Here is a 13,169-nt window from a genome sequence, read left to right as displayed (position 1 = left end):
TAATCTCACTACTCACTTCTTGCAGACCTGACTGAAAAGTTCTCTCGGGGTGACCACCCCCTTCTTAGTCTCCTGGATCTCATTCAGGATGTGACACATGGCCACGGTCAGAGAACCCGGAGGACCGAGCTGCACCAGGATGGGTTCCTGGAGGAAACAGCATCATCAGTAACAACAGAACAGGGTATTCCGTTGAAGTATAAACCAGACTTGGCTGAGGGGGGGGGGGGGGGGCAGTCAGGAGAAAACATTTAGTTACAGTGTGATCTACTGAACCTCCAGGTTTAGTTCATTAGGATCTCTATTAGCTACTGCACATGCAGCAGCTACTCTTCCTGGGGTCTACATAAAATATACAACTACATAACAAGTACAGAACAGTAAGATGAGGAGATCTAACAGGAGAGGAAGGGAACCTACCAGGTCTGAGGAGACTCCAGGTGAAGAGAGGTCTAACAGGAGAGGAAGGGAACCTACCAGGTCTGAGGAGACTCCAGGTGAAGAGAGGTCTAACAGGAGAGGAAGGGAACCTACCAGGTCTGAGGAGACTCCAGGTGAAGAGAGGTCTAACAGGAGAGGAAGGGAACCTACCAGGTCTGAGGAGACTCCAGGTGAAGAGAGGTCTAACAGGAGAGGAAGGGAACCTACCAGGTCTGAGGAGACTCCAGGTGAAGAGAGGTCTAACAGGAGAGGAAGGGAACCTACCAGGTCTGAGGAGACTCCAGGTGAAGAGAGGTCTAACAGGAGAGGAAGGGAACCTACCAGGTCTGAGGAGACTCCAGGTGAAGAGAAGTGAGGAGGTCTAACAGGAGAGGAAGGGAACCTACCAGGTCTGAGGAGACTCCAGGTGAAGAGAGGTGAGGAGGTCTAACAGGAGAGGAAGGGAACCTACCAGGTCTGAGGAGACTCCAGGTGAAGAGAGGTCTAACAGGAGAGGAAGGGAACCTACCAGGTCTGAAGAGACTCCAGGTGAAGAGAGGTGAGGAGGTCTAACAGGAGAGGAAGGGAACCTACCAGGTCTGAGGAGACTCCAGGTGAAGAGAGGTGAGGAGGTCTAACAGGAGAGGAAGGGAACCTACCAGGTCTGAGGAGACTCCAGGTGAAGAGAGGTGAGGAGGTCTAACAGGAGAGGAAGGGAACCTACCAGGTCTGAGGAGACTCCAGGTGAAGAGAGGTGAGGAGGTCTAACAGGAGAGGAAGGGAACCTACCAGGTCTGAGGAGACTCCAGGTGAAGAGAGGTCTAACAGGAGAGGAAGGGAACCTACCAGGTCTGAGGAGACTCCAGGTGAAGAGAGGTGAGGAGGTCTAACAGGAGAGGAAGGGAACCTACCAGGTCTGAGGAGACTTCAGGTGTGATGGTGACACTGGTCTTCACTTCAGCTGTCACCTTGTTGATGACCTGTCTCAACATCTGTGTCTGAGAGAGGGTCTGTAATAGAAACATGGAGAATAATGGTTTATTACTCTAGTAATTCTGAAATAAGTCTACTAATAAATAGCAGTATAAACAAGCTGAATTGTCACATTAACACCAAGGCTGTGTATGAAAGGGATGCCAAATACCTACATAGTGTGTGCTACTTTTTGACCAGGACCAATAGGGCTCTGGTCCAAAGTAGCGCACTATATGGGGGCCCTATAAACTCTGGTCAAATGTAGTGCACTATATGGGGCCCTATAAGCTCTGGTCCAAAGTAGTACACTATATGGGGCCCTATAAGTTCTGGTCCAAAGTAGTGCACTATATGGGGCCCTATAAGCTCTGGTCCAAAGTAGTACACTATATGGGGCCCTATAAGCTCTGGTCCAAAGTAGTGCACTACACCATGTAGCCATTTCGGACACAGTCCAAGGTTCCTTACCTGAACAACGGAGTTGAAGAAACAGGTGTTTCCAAGGTTACTGAGTCCTCTAACTGACAACGCACCGCTGCTGACTCCTCCCACTGCACCGCTGCTGACTCCTCCCACTGCCTTCTGTCCTTTAGTCAAACTGCTGTTTTCTTTCAATCCACTTTCTTTCTTGCCGTTCTTCTTCTGGTTTTCTTTCGGTTGTGTCACTGTGTTCTCTTCCTTCTCTTCTGGCTTGGTTTCCTGTTGCACTTCTATCATGCTGTCCTCCAGCTTCACTATCGAATGCTCTGAGTCAATCACAACATAATATCATTACAATACTAATCAAATCTGATGCTTATCTAATCATGTAGTCGTATTGCGGTAGAATTCTGTGAAAATTGATGGACTGATTTAATTTAATCATTCAAAAGTAGAAGGCTGCTCCAAGCAGAGACAACATTACATACAATAGAAATGATCAAAGAAGCGACACACTAAAGCCCAACAGGAAACGTAGGCTGGATATGGGACTCACTTCTCTGTGGACTTTGTTTCCGAGGCTCAGACAAGGCCTGTTTCTTAATGTTGTTCACCAACTGAGCCAGATGGCCTGTTTTAGAGTACTGGACATCATCATCACAGATGTAACACCTGTATCACAAGACAATGGTCAGGGATGTAAAAAATGTTGAGGGGCAAAAAAAGGTGATGTTTTTGACAACCAAACCCCCCCCCCACAAAAAAAAAAACAAGCGTATTGTGTAGTGTTATGTGGTAAAACGCACTTTAAAATATGAAATTATAAATATTTTTATTATCATGGTTCTAAACTTTGACCCAGAGTTTTGCCTGGTCAACTCACGTAGTCAGGTAAAACTCCTGTCCCTAGTTATTGGGCCCGTCACCAAGCTTTTATTCAATACAATTCACTGATCCTTGTGTACAATATGTCGTTCTTCTACATGTGCAGTCTTCAGTGAGAGTGATGCAGGGTCTGGAGTTCACCCTGACCACACAACTTTCTCAGGAAAAACTCTGGTCTATTTTTCTTCTGGTCATTGGGACAATGGTCAGTTAAACCTCCTGGACCCAGTACGATAAGAGGAACAGGGCCCGTCCCAAATTGCACCCGATTCCCTACATCTTACACTGCTTTTGACCAGAGCCCATACGTAGTGCACTATGTAGGGAATAGGATCCCATTTGGGACACATAGCTCGCAGACACAGTGTTCTTTGGCTCACCAGACGCTCCAGTTGTCCAGGCTGAGCACCAGACAGTGAGGGTCTGACCGAGGCTTCTCGTAGTGCTTGACAGCATGCTGATCCTCAGAGGTACGCCCACACCCCTGGCAAACCAGAAAGACTGTTAGTCAAGTACATTTCACACACACACACATCTCTACAAACTAATGTATTCAAGGAACCTTACTCTGTGTCCGCATTTTAAGCACATCCATATCGTTGGTGTTTCTCTCATCTCCTCTGATGGAGCCTGTACAGCGGCTGCCGGCTCTTCACCCTTACAGTCTTGGCAGCTGTTACAGGCGGAGTCGATCCCAGTCTTCTTCAGGAAGCTGGAGTCTACACCTTTACGGATATGGTTGCACGACGGACCTGCGGTGAGAGGGACACACCAGAGAGGAGTTCGGCTAGTTCGTGGTAGTTAATAATGACATTGTATCTGTCCTGTATTGGTGTGTGTGTGTGTGTGTGTGTGTGTGAGAGAAAGACCCTACCAGTCAGGTCTATGACTTCGTCCTCTCTAGGACCTTTCTGTCGCCTCTTCCCCATCTTGTCTGGAAGACTTTAGACACCTGACCTAGACAGAATGAGGAGTCGTCACAAACTGCAGGTTAGCCAGAGAGGAGTGTAACGTTAGCTAGCAGTTTCATGTTACTCAGATCAATTTAAAAAAACTTCTGGACTTGGAAGAAAGAAAAAAATAACTTTAGTTAACTTAACGTTACTACCTAGTTGTCAATTCTAGGAACAGATTTAGTTAGCCTACTTATAAGCTATGTAACGCTAGCTAGTTAGTTCATAAGAACAGCCATTGTTACTGTAGCTATCGTTACCGTCCATGGGCGTCTCAAGCATCCACTACAATGTTTTGATTCATGTATTTGTCTAATTGCAAGAAAGAGATCACACAATATATCAAACACAGCCAGTAACGTGGTTAAATAGGTAACCGTCACCAACCTACCCGGCAAAGCAGCGTTATTTGTGAATCACAGTCGGCAGTTTCGTTTTTCCTTCTTTGAGTAAGACTTCAAACTATGCATATCTTTGTGCCGAGTCCCCATCTATAGCTAACGACCTTAAGAAAAAAATACACCAAACTAAATGATAACTATCCATATTTTAAAACAACATCTTTAATAAGCCAGTTGCCACATATACTTGAACAAAAAAATAAAAGAAGAAGAAGTGCTGTGGTGGTGTAACGGTCACAGATAGAACAATGAGACAGATATTTTACCGGATGTAGAAAATGTGAAGCATCCGCTTGGTGTTTCCATCAAATATGCGTGTGAGAGTCTTCCCTGTGGCTCAGTTGGTAGAGCATGGTGTTTGCAACGCCAGGGTTGTGGGTTCCCACGGGGGGCCAGTACAAAAAATATATATATAATAATAAATATATAATAAAAATGCATGAAATTAAATGTATTCACTACTGTAAATCGCTCTGGATAAGAGCGTCTGCAAAATGACTCAAATGTAAATGTCGAGGAAGCCGGCAGTGGGAGAAGATATTGGCCAACATTCTGCACATTTTCTCATAGATAAAAACATATTTCAATAGTTTTCTGTTCCCAAAACGAAATCTGTTATGAACAGAGTGGACTAAGTGTTTGTAGGCTACCCTTTGCAAGAAAAAAATACAATAAATCGCGTTGTTTAGGAGTACAACGTCGAATTAAGTTAATGTTCACGCGCACTTCCGAGTAGGCGTTCCCTAACGGAAATATGCAGATAATGCTGAAACGCGCCAATAGGATCTCGCTAGCTCTGCTTGGCGCCGCCCACCTCCTTGCTTGTTCCGCCTAAGTGTGACTCATTTCTTCCCGTTGGAAACGACAGGCTGTGGTCTATCTTGGTTTAGTTAGAAATCTTTGGTACCATTGTGAAGAAAGGTTGTGACTAGAGGGAGTACGGCTACGACCGGAAATGACTATTCGTTGCAGGTTAGAAGAGCATTTTTAACTAAGCCGAACCCTTTTCCTAACCTTAACATAATTCAAATCAAATGGTATTTGTCACATGCGCCGAATACAACAGGTGTAGACCTTACAGTGAAAGGCTTATTTACAAACACTTAACCAACAATGCAGGTCGCCTAACCTGCCACGTGAATTATCCTAACCTTCTACATACATTCTCCTAACCAAATACGAAAAAGTTACTTCCGGTCGTAGCTGCGTTCCCTGAAGTAGGCAATAAATAAATACTTCCGGGTCACCAATTTGTGGAATTCTTCAGAATAAGAGGCTCGTCCTGTATGCTTTGTAAATTATTAATTACAGCGAACATTAGGTGACATCTACAATATGATCGATATTTTATACTAGTTATCATACAAATAATAATTACAATTATTTATGAGATATATTTTTATTATTATTTTCTCGTCTAAATGGTGAACAATGTTTTTTTATGTGTATTCCAATCATTTATTGCACAGAGTTAAACGTTTGCTGTACATTGTGTCGCAGTAAAACGGGGTACATTTTTACTCCGGAGCACTTCTAGTTTCCAAATCCACAGAGTTCACACCCAGAGGAGCGTCGCTGCTCATTTTAAAGGCCCCTTAAAGAGTGGCGAATCAGTTTAAATATAATCGGACATCTTTTATTTTTAATAACAACCAAATATTTTGTATAACTAAACCAAGATAGACCCCAGTCTGTAGTTTCCAACGGGAACAAATGAGTCATTCTGGTCAGAACAAGCAAGGAGCCAAGCAGAGTTCCTATTTCTGTTAGGAAACGCCTTCTCTGTACAATAAACTCAATTCGCCCTTTCGCACCTTCTAAACAACGCGATTTATTAAAACGTTTGCAAAGGGTAAAGTCTACAAAACTTAGTCCAATCTGTTCATAACACATTTTAGTTTTGGGAACAGACAACTGTATTGAGAACAATTATTTAATCGATGAGAACATTTTGCAGAATATCGGCCAAAATCCATCTCGATCCATTTCCTCTCATGGAAATGCCAAGCGGAAGCTTCACAGTTATACGTCCAGTGAAATATCTGTCTTACTGTTATATCTGTGACGACGGTATATGTGTTACATTATATCTGTCCCGGTGTACAGACGATCCAGTAAGTAAATGTAACCGGGTTGTTAAAACGCCACGCTAGCATTTGTAAACTAAATCGCAGGGATTTTAATTAATTCTATTTGGTAGTGTGTCAAGTTGACGTGGTGCAAATAATCACTGATTCACTCTTACAGAATCGGATTTTCTGTCCAGCTAGCCATAGATAGATAGCTAACTAATTTTTATTTTTTTAACGATTTGCAACTAGCATGCTGATGGCTAACAACGAATTAGTTTGTGTCCTCCGCCCATGAAAAGCATGCTGTTATCTGTTCCGGCTCGCCTTATCAAGAGAACATGACACTCACTACCTGGTGGTGACGTGTAACTTCAGTTCTTTCAATCTTTTTTTGACATCTGCAGGTGCTGAAATAATCACTGCCCCACATGTCCTTATAGGCTAATTCTGAAAAAGGAGTCTTGCAACAAGGCTTCAAATACATACTTTCTGCAGGAATCTTGAGAATATTTATGGCCCATCTAGAGCAGGCAGAATCTCATCTGGCTGAGATAGAGCTACTCTCTAGTATGTACCCCGATGAAGACGAGCTGGTGATTACTGACCAACTAGCTGTAGCTGAGCTCAGGGAGTATGTGGAGGGAGCAACAGATACCTATCCTCTGTCCAGACCACACATCCTCATCAAACAGAAGATGGACACGGACACTGTGAAGGGGGTAGGCTAAAAGCACAGAACATGATAATCATTCTACATTCACTTGGCATGACTGATTCACACAGCTGAGACCATTTTTAATTGTTTTTATTTAACTAGGCAAATCAGTTAAGAACACATTCTTATTTACAATGAAGGCCTGGCAAAAGGCCTCCTGCGGGGGACGGGGCCTGGGATTAAAAAAATAAAAATAATAATATAAATATAGAACAAAACACACATCACAACATATAGGGCAGGGGTTTTCAACTATTGCCATTTGAGGTCCAGAGCCTGCTGGTTTTCTGTTCTACCTAATAATTAATTGCACACATGTGGTGTCCCAGGGTCAAAACCAGTCCCTGATTAGAAGAGAACAATGAAACAATGCAGTGGAACTGACTTGGAGGTCCAGAGTTGAGTTTGAGGGCTATAGGGTATATAAACACAGAACCTGACAATCACTACATTATATTCTATATTCACTGACTGTCATACAGTAGCTAGGGATATCTATTGACTTGGATCAGCTTACCAATATTTACGGCATTTTATATTTATTCATTTAAACATGAATGACCTTCCTTTGTCCTCTTCCGCTCAGGTGAACGTGACCATATCTTGCACCTACTCATCTGACTACCCTAATGTCTTACCTGAAATAGCTGTACGGTAAGCCAGTTCTGTAACCCTATAGCCTTAATAGAATTGTCTGAAGGACACAAATGAAGTTGTTTGAATTGAGTTCTCCTCCTCCCCTCCAGGTGTCCTGACCTTAGCCGATCCCAGCAGGCCCAGCTTCACTCAGACATGAACACCTACCTCTCAGAGAACTGCCATGGAGATGTCTGCGTCCTCTCTGCCGTGGAGTGGATCAAAGACAACGTACACCTGTACCTGACCGACAAGAGCACATCATCAACAGCAGCCCCTGGCAAGAAAGCGTCTCGGTCTACCTCCTCATCTCCGCAGCCCAAAGGTATCTTTTTACCTGGTTTATTTATTGTATGACATTATTTTCTGTATGTTAATGCATATGTTCCAATAAACATAACCCTTAGCACTTTGGAATTTTGACAAATAAATAACTAAAATGTATTGTTATGTTCTAAAATGAACCTATTAAAACTCAGATGATTAGTAAAGCTTAAAGCAAGTTTATTCACCCATTGGGTCAATACAGCTGCATAAGACACAAGACATTCACACAAGCACTGATATTTAACCCTTTCTCCTATGCTGAGTCTCCCTCTACACATCTGAACAGCCAATACATCTCGGTTGCTAGACAGAACCTTAACGATATCTGTTCTTCATCTGACCTGACCTCTCACCCCAAAGTGCTCACTCCTCCCCAACTCACCGCTGTCATGTTGACTCGTACTAGACAGTGTCTCTTCTCCTCCCAGAGGATCCCTGATGGCTGACAATAACATGTCCTGACATAATGTAAACGTTATACATTCCCCTCTCTCCCTCAGTGACATGAATAAGTACATTTCATATTTTCAGAACCCAACAGTATATATCATTGTAATGTATTATTATTATAATGATTATTATTATAGAGCAGTTCAGTCGCCTGTGGATCTACAGCCACCACATCTATAATAAGAGGAAGAGGAAGAACATTCTGGAGTGGTCCAAGGAGCTGTGTCTGTCAGGGTTCTGTATGCCTGGCAAGCCTGGGATCATCTGTGTGGAAGGCCCTCAGTCGGCCTGCGAAGACTTCTGGGCCAGGTAGGGGTTATAAATGTTTAATGTGTTTGTTTTGGGGGGGGGACGACTCTCCATCCATTCCACCTTAACATGTATATAGTTTTTTACAAACATAAAACGGCTCAATAGGAATACCATTAACATCAGATATAGCATAACACCACTCTAAAGGTTCTAGAACACACTCCTCTGTCTGTCTTACAGGGTGAAGGTTCTAACCTGGAAGAAGATCATTATTCGCCACAGAGAGGATGTTGCTGTGGACAGTCCGAGTGCTGAGGCCAGCATGGTGGACAACATGGATTCCCTCCGTAGGTTCACAGGGTTCGAGGAGGCCATGTTTGATCCACACGGGAACAGAGGAAACCATATGAACCTGGGCCAGCTCTATCAGTACCTCAACGAGAGAGGATGTGGAGACGTCTTTCAGCTTTACTTTGGAATTGAAGGAAGATAGTATAGTTGGTAGGGTTGGTCCCATAACTGTTGGTTGTACCCAAATGAACACTGTACCCAAATGAACCAATGGCAGGAATCAAGTACCCAAATGAATCAATGGAGGGAATCAAGTACCCACATGAACCAATGGAGGGAATCAAGTACCCAAATGAACCAATGTAGGGAATCAAGTACCCACATGAACCAATGGAGGGAATCAAGTACCCACATGAACCAATGGCAGGAATCAAGTACCCACATGAACCAATGGAGGGAATCAAGTACCCACATGAACCAATGGCAGGAATCAAGTACCCACATGAACCAATGGCAGGAATCAAGAACCCAAATGAATCAATGGCAGGAATCAAGAACCCATATGAACCAATGGCAGGAATCAAGAACCCATATGAACCAATGGCGGGAATCAAGTACCCACATGAACCAATGGCGGGAATCAAGTACCCACATGAACCAATGGAGGGAATCAAGTACCCAAATGAACCAATGGCAGGAATCAAAGCAATTGCACAGTAGATGATGCATTCTCAGTAGGAGTCTAGTATGACTTTATTTGTTGTTTACTGCGTTCATTACTAAACAGTACCTTCTAAATAGTACGATTAGCACAGTATGTTGTTTCAGTAAGTAGTATGCAAGACAGGTTTTGGACACGGCCATTGTCTATGGGGTGTTATTTTTGAATGTTAAAGAAATCTGCTTTATACCAAAACAATCTACAGGTTGAGCTCAAAACTACAGACCATTTTGTATTATTGAACACAGACACACGATCCACAAAGTCCTTACATACAGAACACAGTTGGTTCTCGGCAAAATCCCTCTGACTGTTCTTAGCCTGACACTCACCGACCGATGTAGCGCCTTAGGAGTCAGGGACAACAGAAATGAAGAGAGAGGGTGCTGCTGATCCCGTCTGCTAGCCTTTTAAAACCATAGCTAATCCACACAGAGATGAGTCCACAGTAAAGTGAGAATGGTGGTTGAGTGGGGGTTTATTCAACCCCTTCTCAAATACAGGCCTTGAAGTCTGAACCCGACTGGAAGTTTATCCTTCCCCTCTAAACACAGTTAAGATTCAGAACTGTGACACCAGGTAGGGGGTGAATCCCTAACTACCAGGGAGAAAAGAAAATCACCAGTGCTGTGGATATCATTGCTCAGATTTGTGTACGCCTGGTTTCCACACCTCGTCTCCTTCAGCCCCTATTTTCAGAAGCGTCAGCTCCAAATCCTTTGTATTGTGAGTCCAGGATCACCTGAAAGGTGGGATGGTAGTTTGGACCATACTAGCAGTCAAATGGAACACACAAACACAAAGTGAGAGTAGTTTTACAGATTTGTCACAAGTCTGATCAAACTTTATTTTATGGTTTTAATACATCTCAATACATTCTACAAGCAAAATACAAACGCAAAACAACAACATGTAAAATATGTAAACTGTATGAATAGGGGTCTATTACGCACACCTCTAGTAAGAGGCAACGCAACACCCTGCTACAACTCAACTCTCCGTGGTGTGAAAGAGGTATGGGACTGTAGGTGGAGGTATAGAGGTATGGTACTGTAGGTGGAGGTATAGAGGTATGGGACTGTAGGTGGAGGTATAGAGGTGTGGGACTGTAGGTGGAGGTATAGAGGTATGGGACTGTAGGTGGAGGTATAGAGGTATGATTGTAGGTGGAGGTATAGAGGTATGGACTGTAGGTGGAGGTAAAGAGGTATGGGACTGTAGGTGTGAGTAAGGATGACAAAAGGCAGAGAATACCGTTTACAGAGAATTTATTCCGTCGCACGGTAATTTTGGGGAAAAGGGGCCGGACGGAACCAAAGCAAAGAAAGTAAATATCAAAGCCCCTCTCCTACCTTACCTGCCTACCCACTACTTACCTAACTAGCACCACCTGGTGACCTACCCACTACTTACCTAACTAGCACCACCTGGTGACCTACCCACTACTTACCTAACTAGCACCACCTAAATGACTGAGTTAAAAACCTCAATGGTGCTTGGATAGAGAATACTGTGCTAATGGCTATGAATGGTTTGGCCTGGGAGATGAGTAACCTTGCCTTAGTACTGAAAACGTATGTTCGCTTCCTGAACCAATGTCTTGGCTTCAGCACAGTTCATCATGATTTGCGCATGTGAAATACAGTATGAGTTGCACCTGTATAATGATTTTGTAGTTACAAAAAAATATTTGAGGATAAATGCAACACTTGCAAGCACATAATCTGTGTGTGAATAAATACAACACTTGTAAGCATGTAAATTGATATGTGAATAAATTCAATAGGAATTGCAAGCATACAACTACATTTGAAAATGAATGCAACTAATTTACTAAACTTGCAACTGGTGAATCTTCTGTGAAGCAAAACTACATTTGTCAATGTCGAATCTGTGTGCTCTGAGTTTTGGCACTAATTTAGCGTCTAACCTCTGCCAAAAGTTTTGTAGCTGCAAACAAGCACCAGAGAATAACACGAGGTCTGGTGGACAGTGTGTTTTCTTCTGATCAATCCGGTCAGTTGTTGTCCTTCCTGAACGGGCTTTCACGTTTCACACGGTTCCGGTCTGGAAGCACACTTTCCATCGTGCTAAATGTGGATCAAATTTGTTAAAATTTCCAGCTAGCTACATGATATTCAAAGAATTTGGAAGTTACGACAAGGCGTTACTGACGAAGAGAAGAATTAAAACTAGTGGTTCCACATAGCATAACCGCTACAAAGCTAATGCTAGCTAGCCAGACTCTTTTCTATTGGCATAACATGGCTGGTTAGCGAGGGAGCTAACATTTAGAGGCTTCTGGCTAGCCAGCCTCTTTTCTATTGGCATATAACATGGCTGGTTAGCGAGGGAGCTAACATTTAGAGGCTTTTGGCTAGCCAGACTCTTTTCTATTGGCATATAACATGGCTGGTTAGCGAGGGAGCTAACATTTAGAGGCTTCTGGCTAGCCAGCCTCTTTTCTATTGGCATATAACATGGCTGGTTAGCGAGGGAGCTAACATTTAGAGGCTTTTGGCTAGCCAGACTCTTTTCTATTGGCATATAACATGGCTGGTTAGCGAGGGAGCTAACATTTAGAGGCTTCTGGCTAGCCAGCCTCTTTTCTATTGGCATATAACATGGCTGGTTAGCGAGGGAGCTAACATTTAGAGGCTTCTGGCTAGCCTGCATCTTGTGGTTTCTAGCTACGTACTTGTCATTTCTTGCTAACTAACTAAAATGACAGCTGTAACAGAGATTATTATAGAATGGAGGAGATGGGAATCCCTGTGGGTAATAAATGGAGAGAGAACGTATAACGCCCCACTCAGCAGACTGATCCAAGTTGTCAAACTCAAGTAACGCAAAATCCCTTCATCAAAGTCAACGGTATGAGTCGAGAAACCTGCCATTTTATCTTCGAAAGTACGTAATGTCACGATTCCAAAGCTATACGATATTACTGAAAACAAGTTAATTATCACACATCTAGGAAAATATATATAATGTACTTCTTTTAAATAAAAAAAGTAAATAAAACTTCTTGTAAATTGTTCTTCGCTGGGGTTTGTCGTGGCGCATTACCGCCACCTAGTGTACTGGAGTGTGGGCCAATATTTGCCACTGTTTCTAATGGCGACGTTTCTAAGTATACTCTTTAAACTGATTTCCTGTATCCCCTTCTCCCTCACGCTGGATTTCAGTCTCTTTCTTTCCCTCTCATACTGACCACACTGTATCAGTACATGCTCCACAGCCTCTGTTTCCAGGCAATAATCACACTTTCCTGTTGGATGCTTTCCCATCACATTTAAAGATGTATTCAACCTGCTGTGTCCCATCTTGAATCTTGTACAAATAGCCTCCTCCCTTCTGTCCCTTCCTGCCATCCTCCCCTCCCCGACTTTCCTCTGTACTTGAAATAAATGCCTCCCCTTAGTATCTCTATTCCACTGCTCCTGCCATCTCTGCACCATCACTAGCTAGCATCATGTCCGTATCAGACTTTTAGCCTCTGTTTACTACTGAGTGCTTGTTTAGCCAGTACATCATCATCTGCCTCGTTCCCCTCTGCCCCCACATGGATCAACACCCTCCCTATCTTTCTGTAGTCTCTCCAGATGGATCAATACCCTCCCTATCTTTCTGTAGTCTCTCCAGATGGAT

The 13,169-nt window shown here is 43.3% G+C and overlaps 2 protein-coding genes across 6 annotated transcripts in view; one reads left to right on the top strand and one right to left on the bottom strand.

Annotated features, from left to right (window-relative positions):
* usp16 (ubiquitin specific peptidase 16) overlaps positions 1 to 4,613 on the bottom strand; it is a 33,084-nt gene extending 28,471 nt beyond the window's left edge. Inside the window, exons 1-9 of one of the 5 annotated variants that reach the window (XM_082966810.1) lie at positions 4,321 to 4,613; positions 4,045 to 4,158; positions 3,575 to 3,657; positions 3,268 to 3,452; positions 3,081 to 3,184; positions 2,372 to 2,487; positions 1,864 to 2,141; positions 1,332 to 1,430; positions 17 to 147 (exon numbers count right to left, since the gene is read on the bottom strand). In XM_082966810.1, the coding sequence (XP_082822936.1) occupies positions 17 to 147; positions 1,332 to 1,430; positions 1,864 to 2,141; positions 2,372 to 2,487; positions 3,081 to 3,184; positions 3,268 to 3,452; positions 3,575 to 3,629 (968 nt within the window). In that variant the 5' untranslated portion in view covers positions 3,630 to 3,657; positions 4,045 to 4,158; positions 4,321 to 4,613. The other 4 variants (XM_082966809.1, XM_082966811.1, XM_082966812.1 and 1 more) reach the window with 4 other exon arrangements.
* Positions 4,614 to 5,644: 1,031 nt separating this feature from the next.
* Positions 5,645 to 11,356, top strand: rwdd2b (RWD domain containing 2B). Its single transcript, XM_045704113.2, has 5 exons — positions 5,645 to 6,845; positions 7,428 to 7,495; positions 7,588 to 7,802; positions 8,392 to 8,563; positions 8,747 to 11,356. Exons 1-5 carry the CDS (start codon positions 6,639 to 6,641, stop codon positions 8,997 to 8,999), a joined length of 915 nt encoding a protein of 304 aa, XP_045560069.1. The 5' UTR covers positions 5,645 to 6,638; the 3' UTR covers positions 9,000 to 11,356.
* The last annotated feature ends 1,813 nt before the right edge of the window (positions 11,357 to 13,169 follow it).

The sequence above is a fragment of the Salmo salar genome, chromosome 20, assembly GCF_965601325.2.
Source record: "Salmo salar chromosome 20, fSalSal1, whole genome shotgun sequence".
In the NCBI taxonomy this organism is placed as follows: Eukaryota; Metazoa; Chordata; class Actinopteri; order Salmoniformes; family Salmonidae; genus Salmo; species Salmo salar.
Note: the sequence above shows the minus strand (reverse complement) of the source record. Positions and strands in the feature narration are given on the sequence as shown.

Excerpts from the sequence above, each read along its gene's own strand:
- rwdd2b (XM_045704113.2), top strand. The coding sequence starts at position 6,639 with ATGGCCCATCTAGAGCAGGCAGAATCTCATCTGGCTGAGATAGAGCTA. Across the intron at positions 6,846-7,427 it reads ACACGGACACTGTGAAGGGG|GTGAACGTGACCATATCTTG; the intron begins GTAGGCTAAAAG and ends TCTTCCGCTCAG. Across the intron at positions 7,496-7,587 it reads TTACCTGAAATAGCTGTACG|GTGTCCTGACCTTAGCCGAT; the intron begins GTAAGCCAGTTC and ends CCTCCCCTCCAG.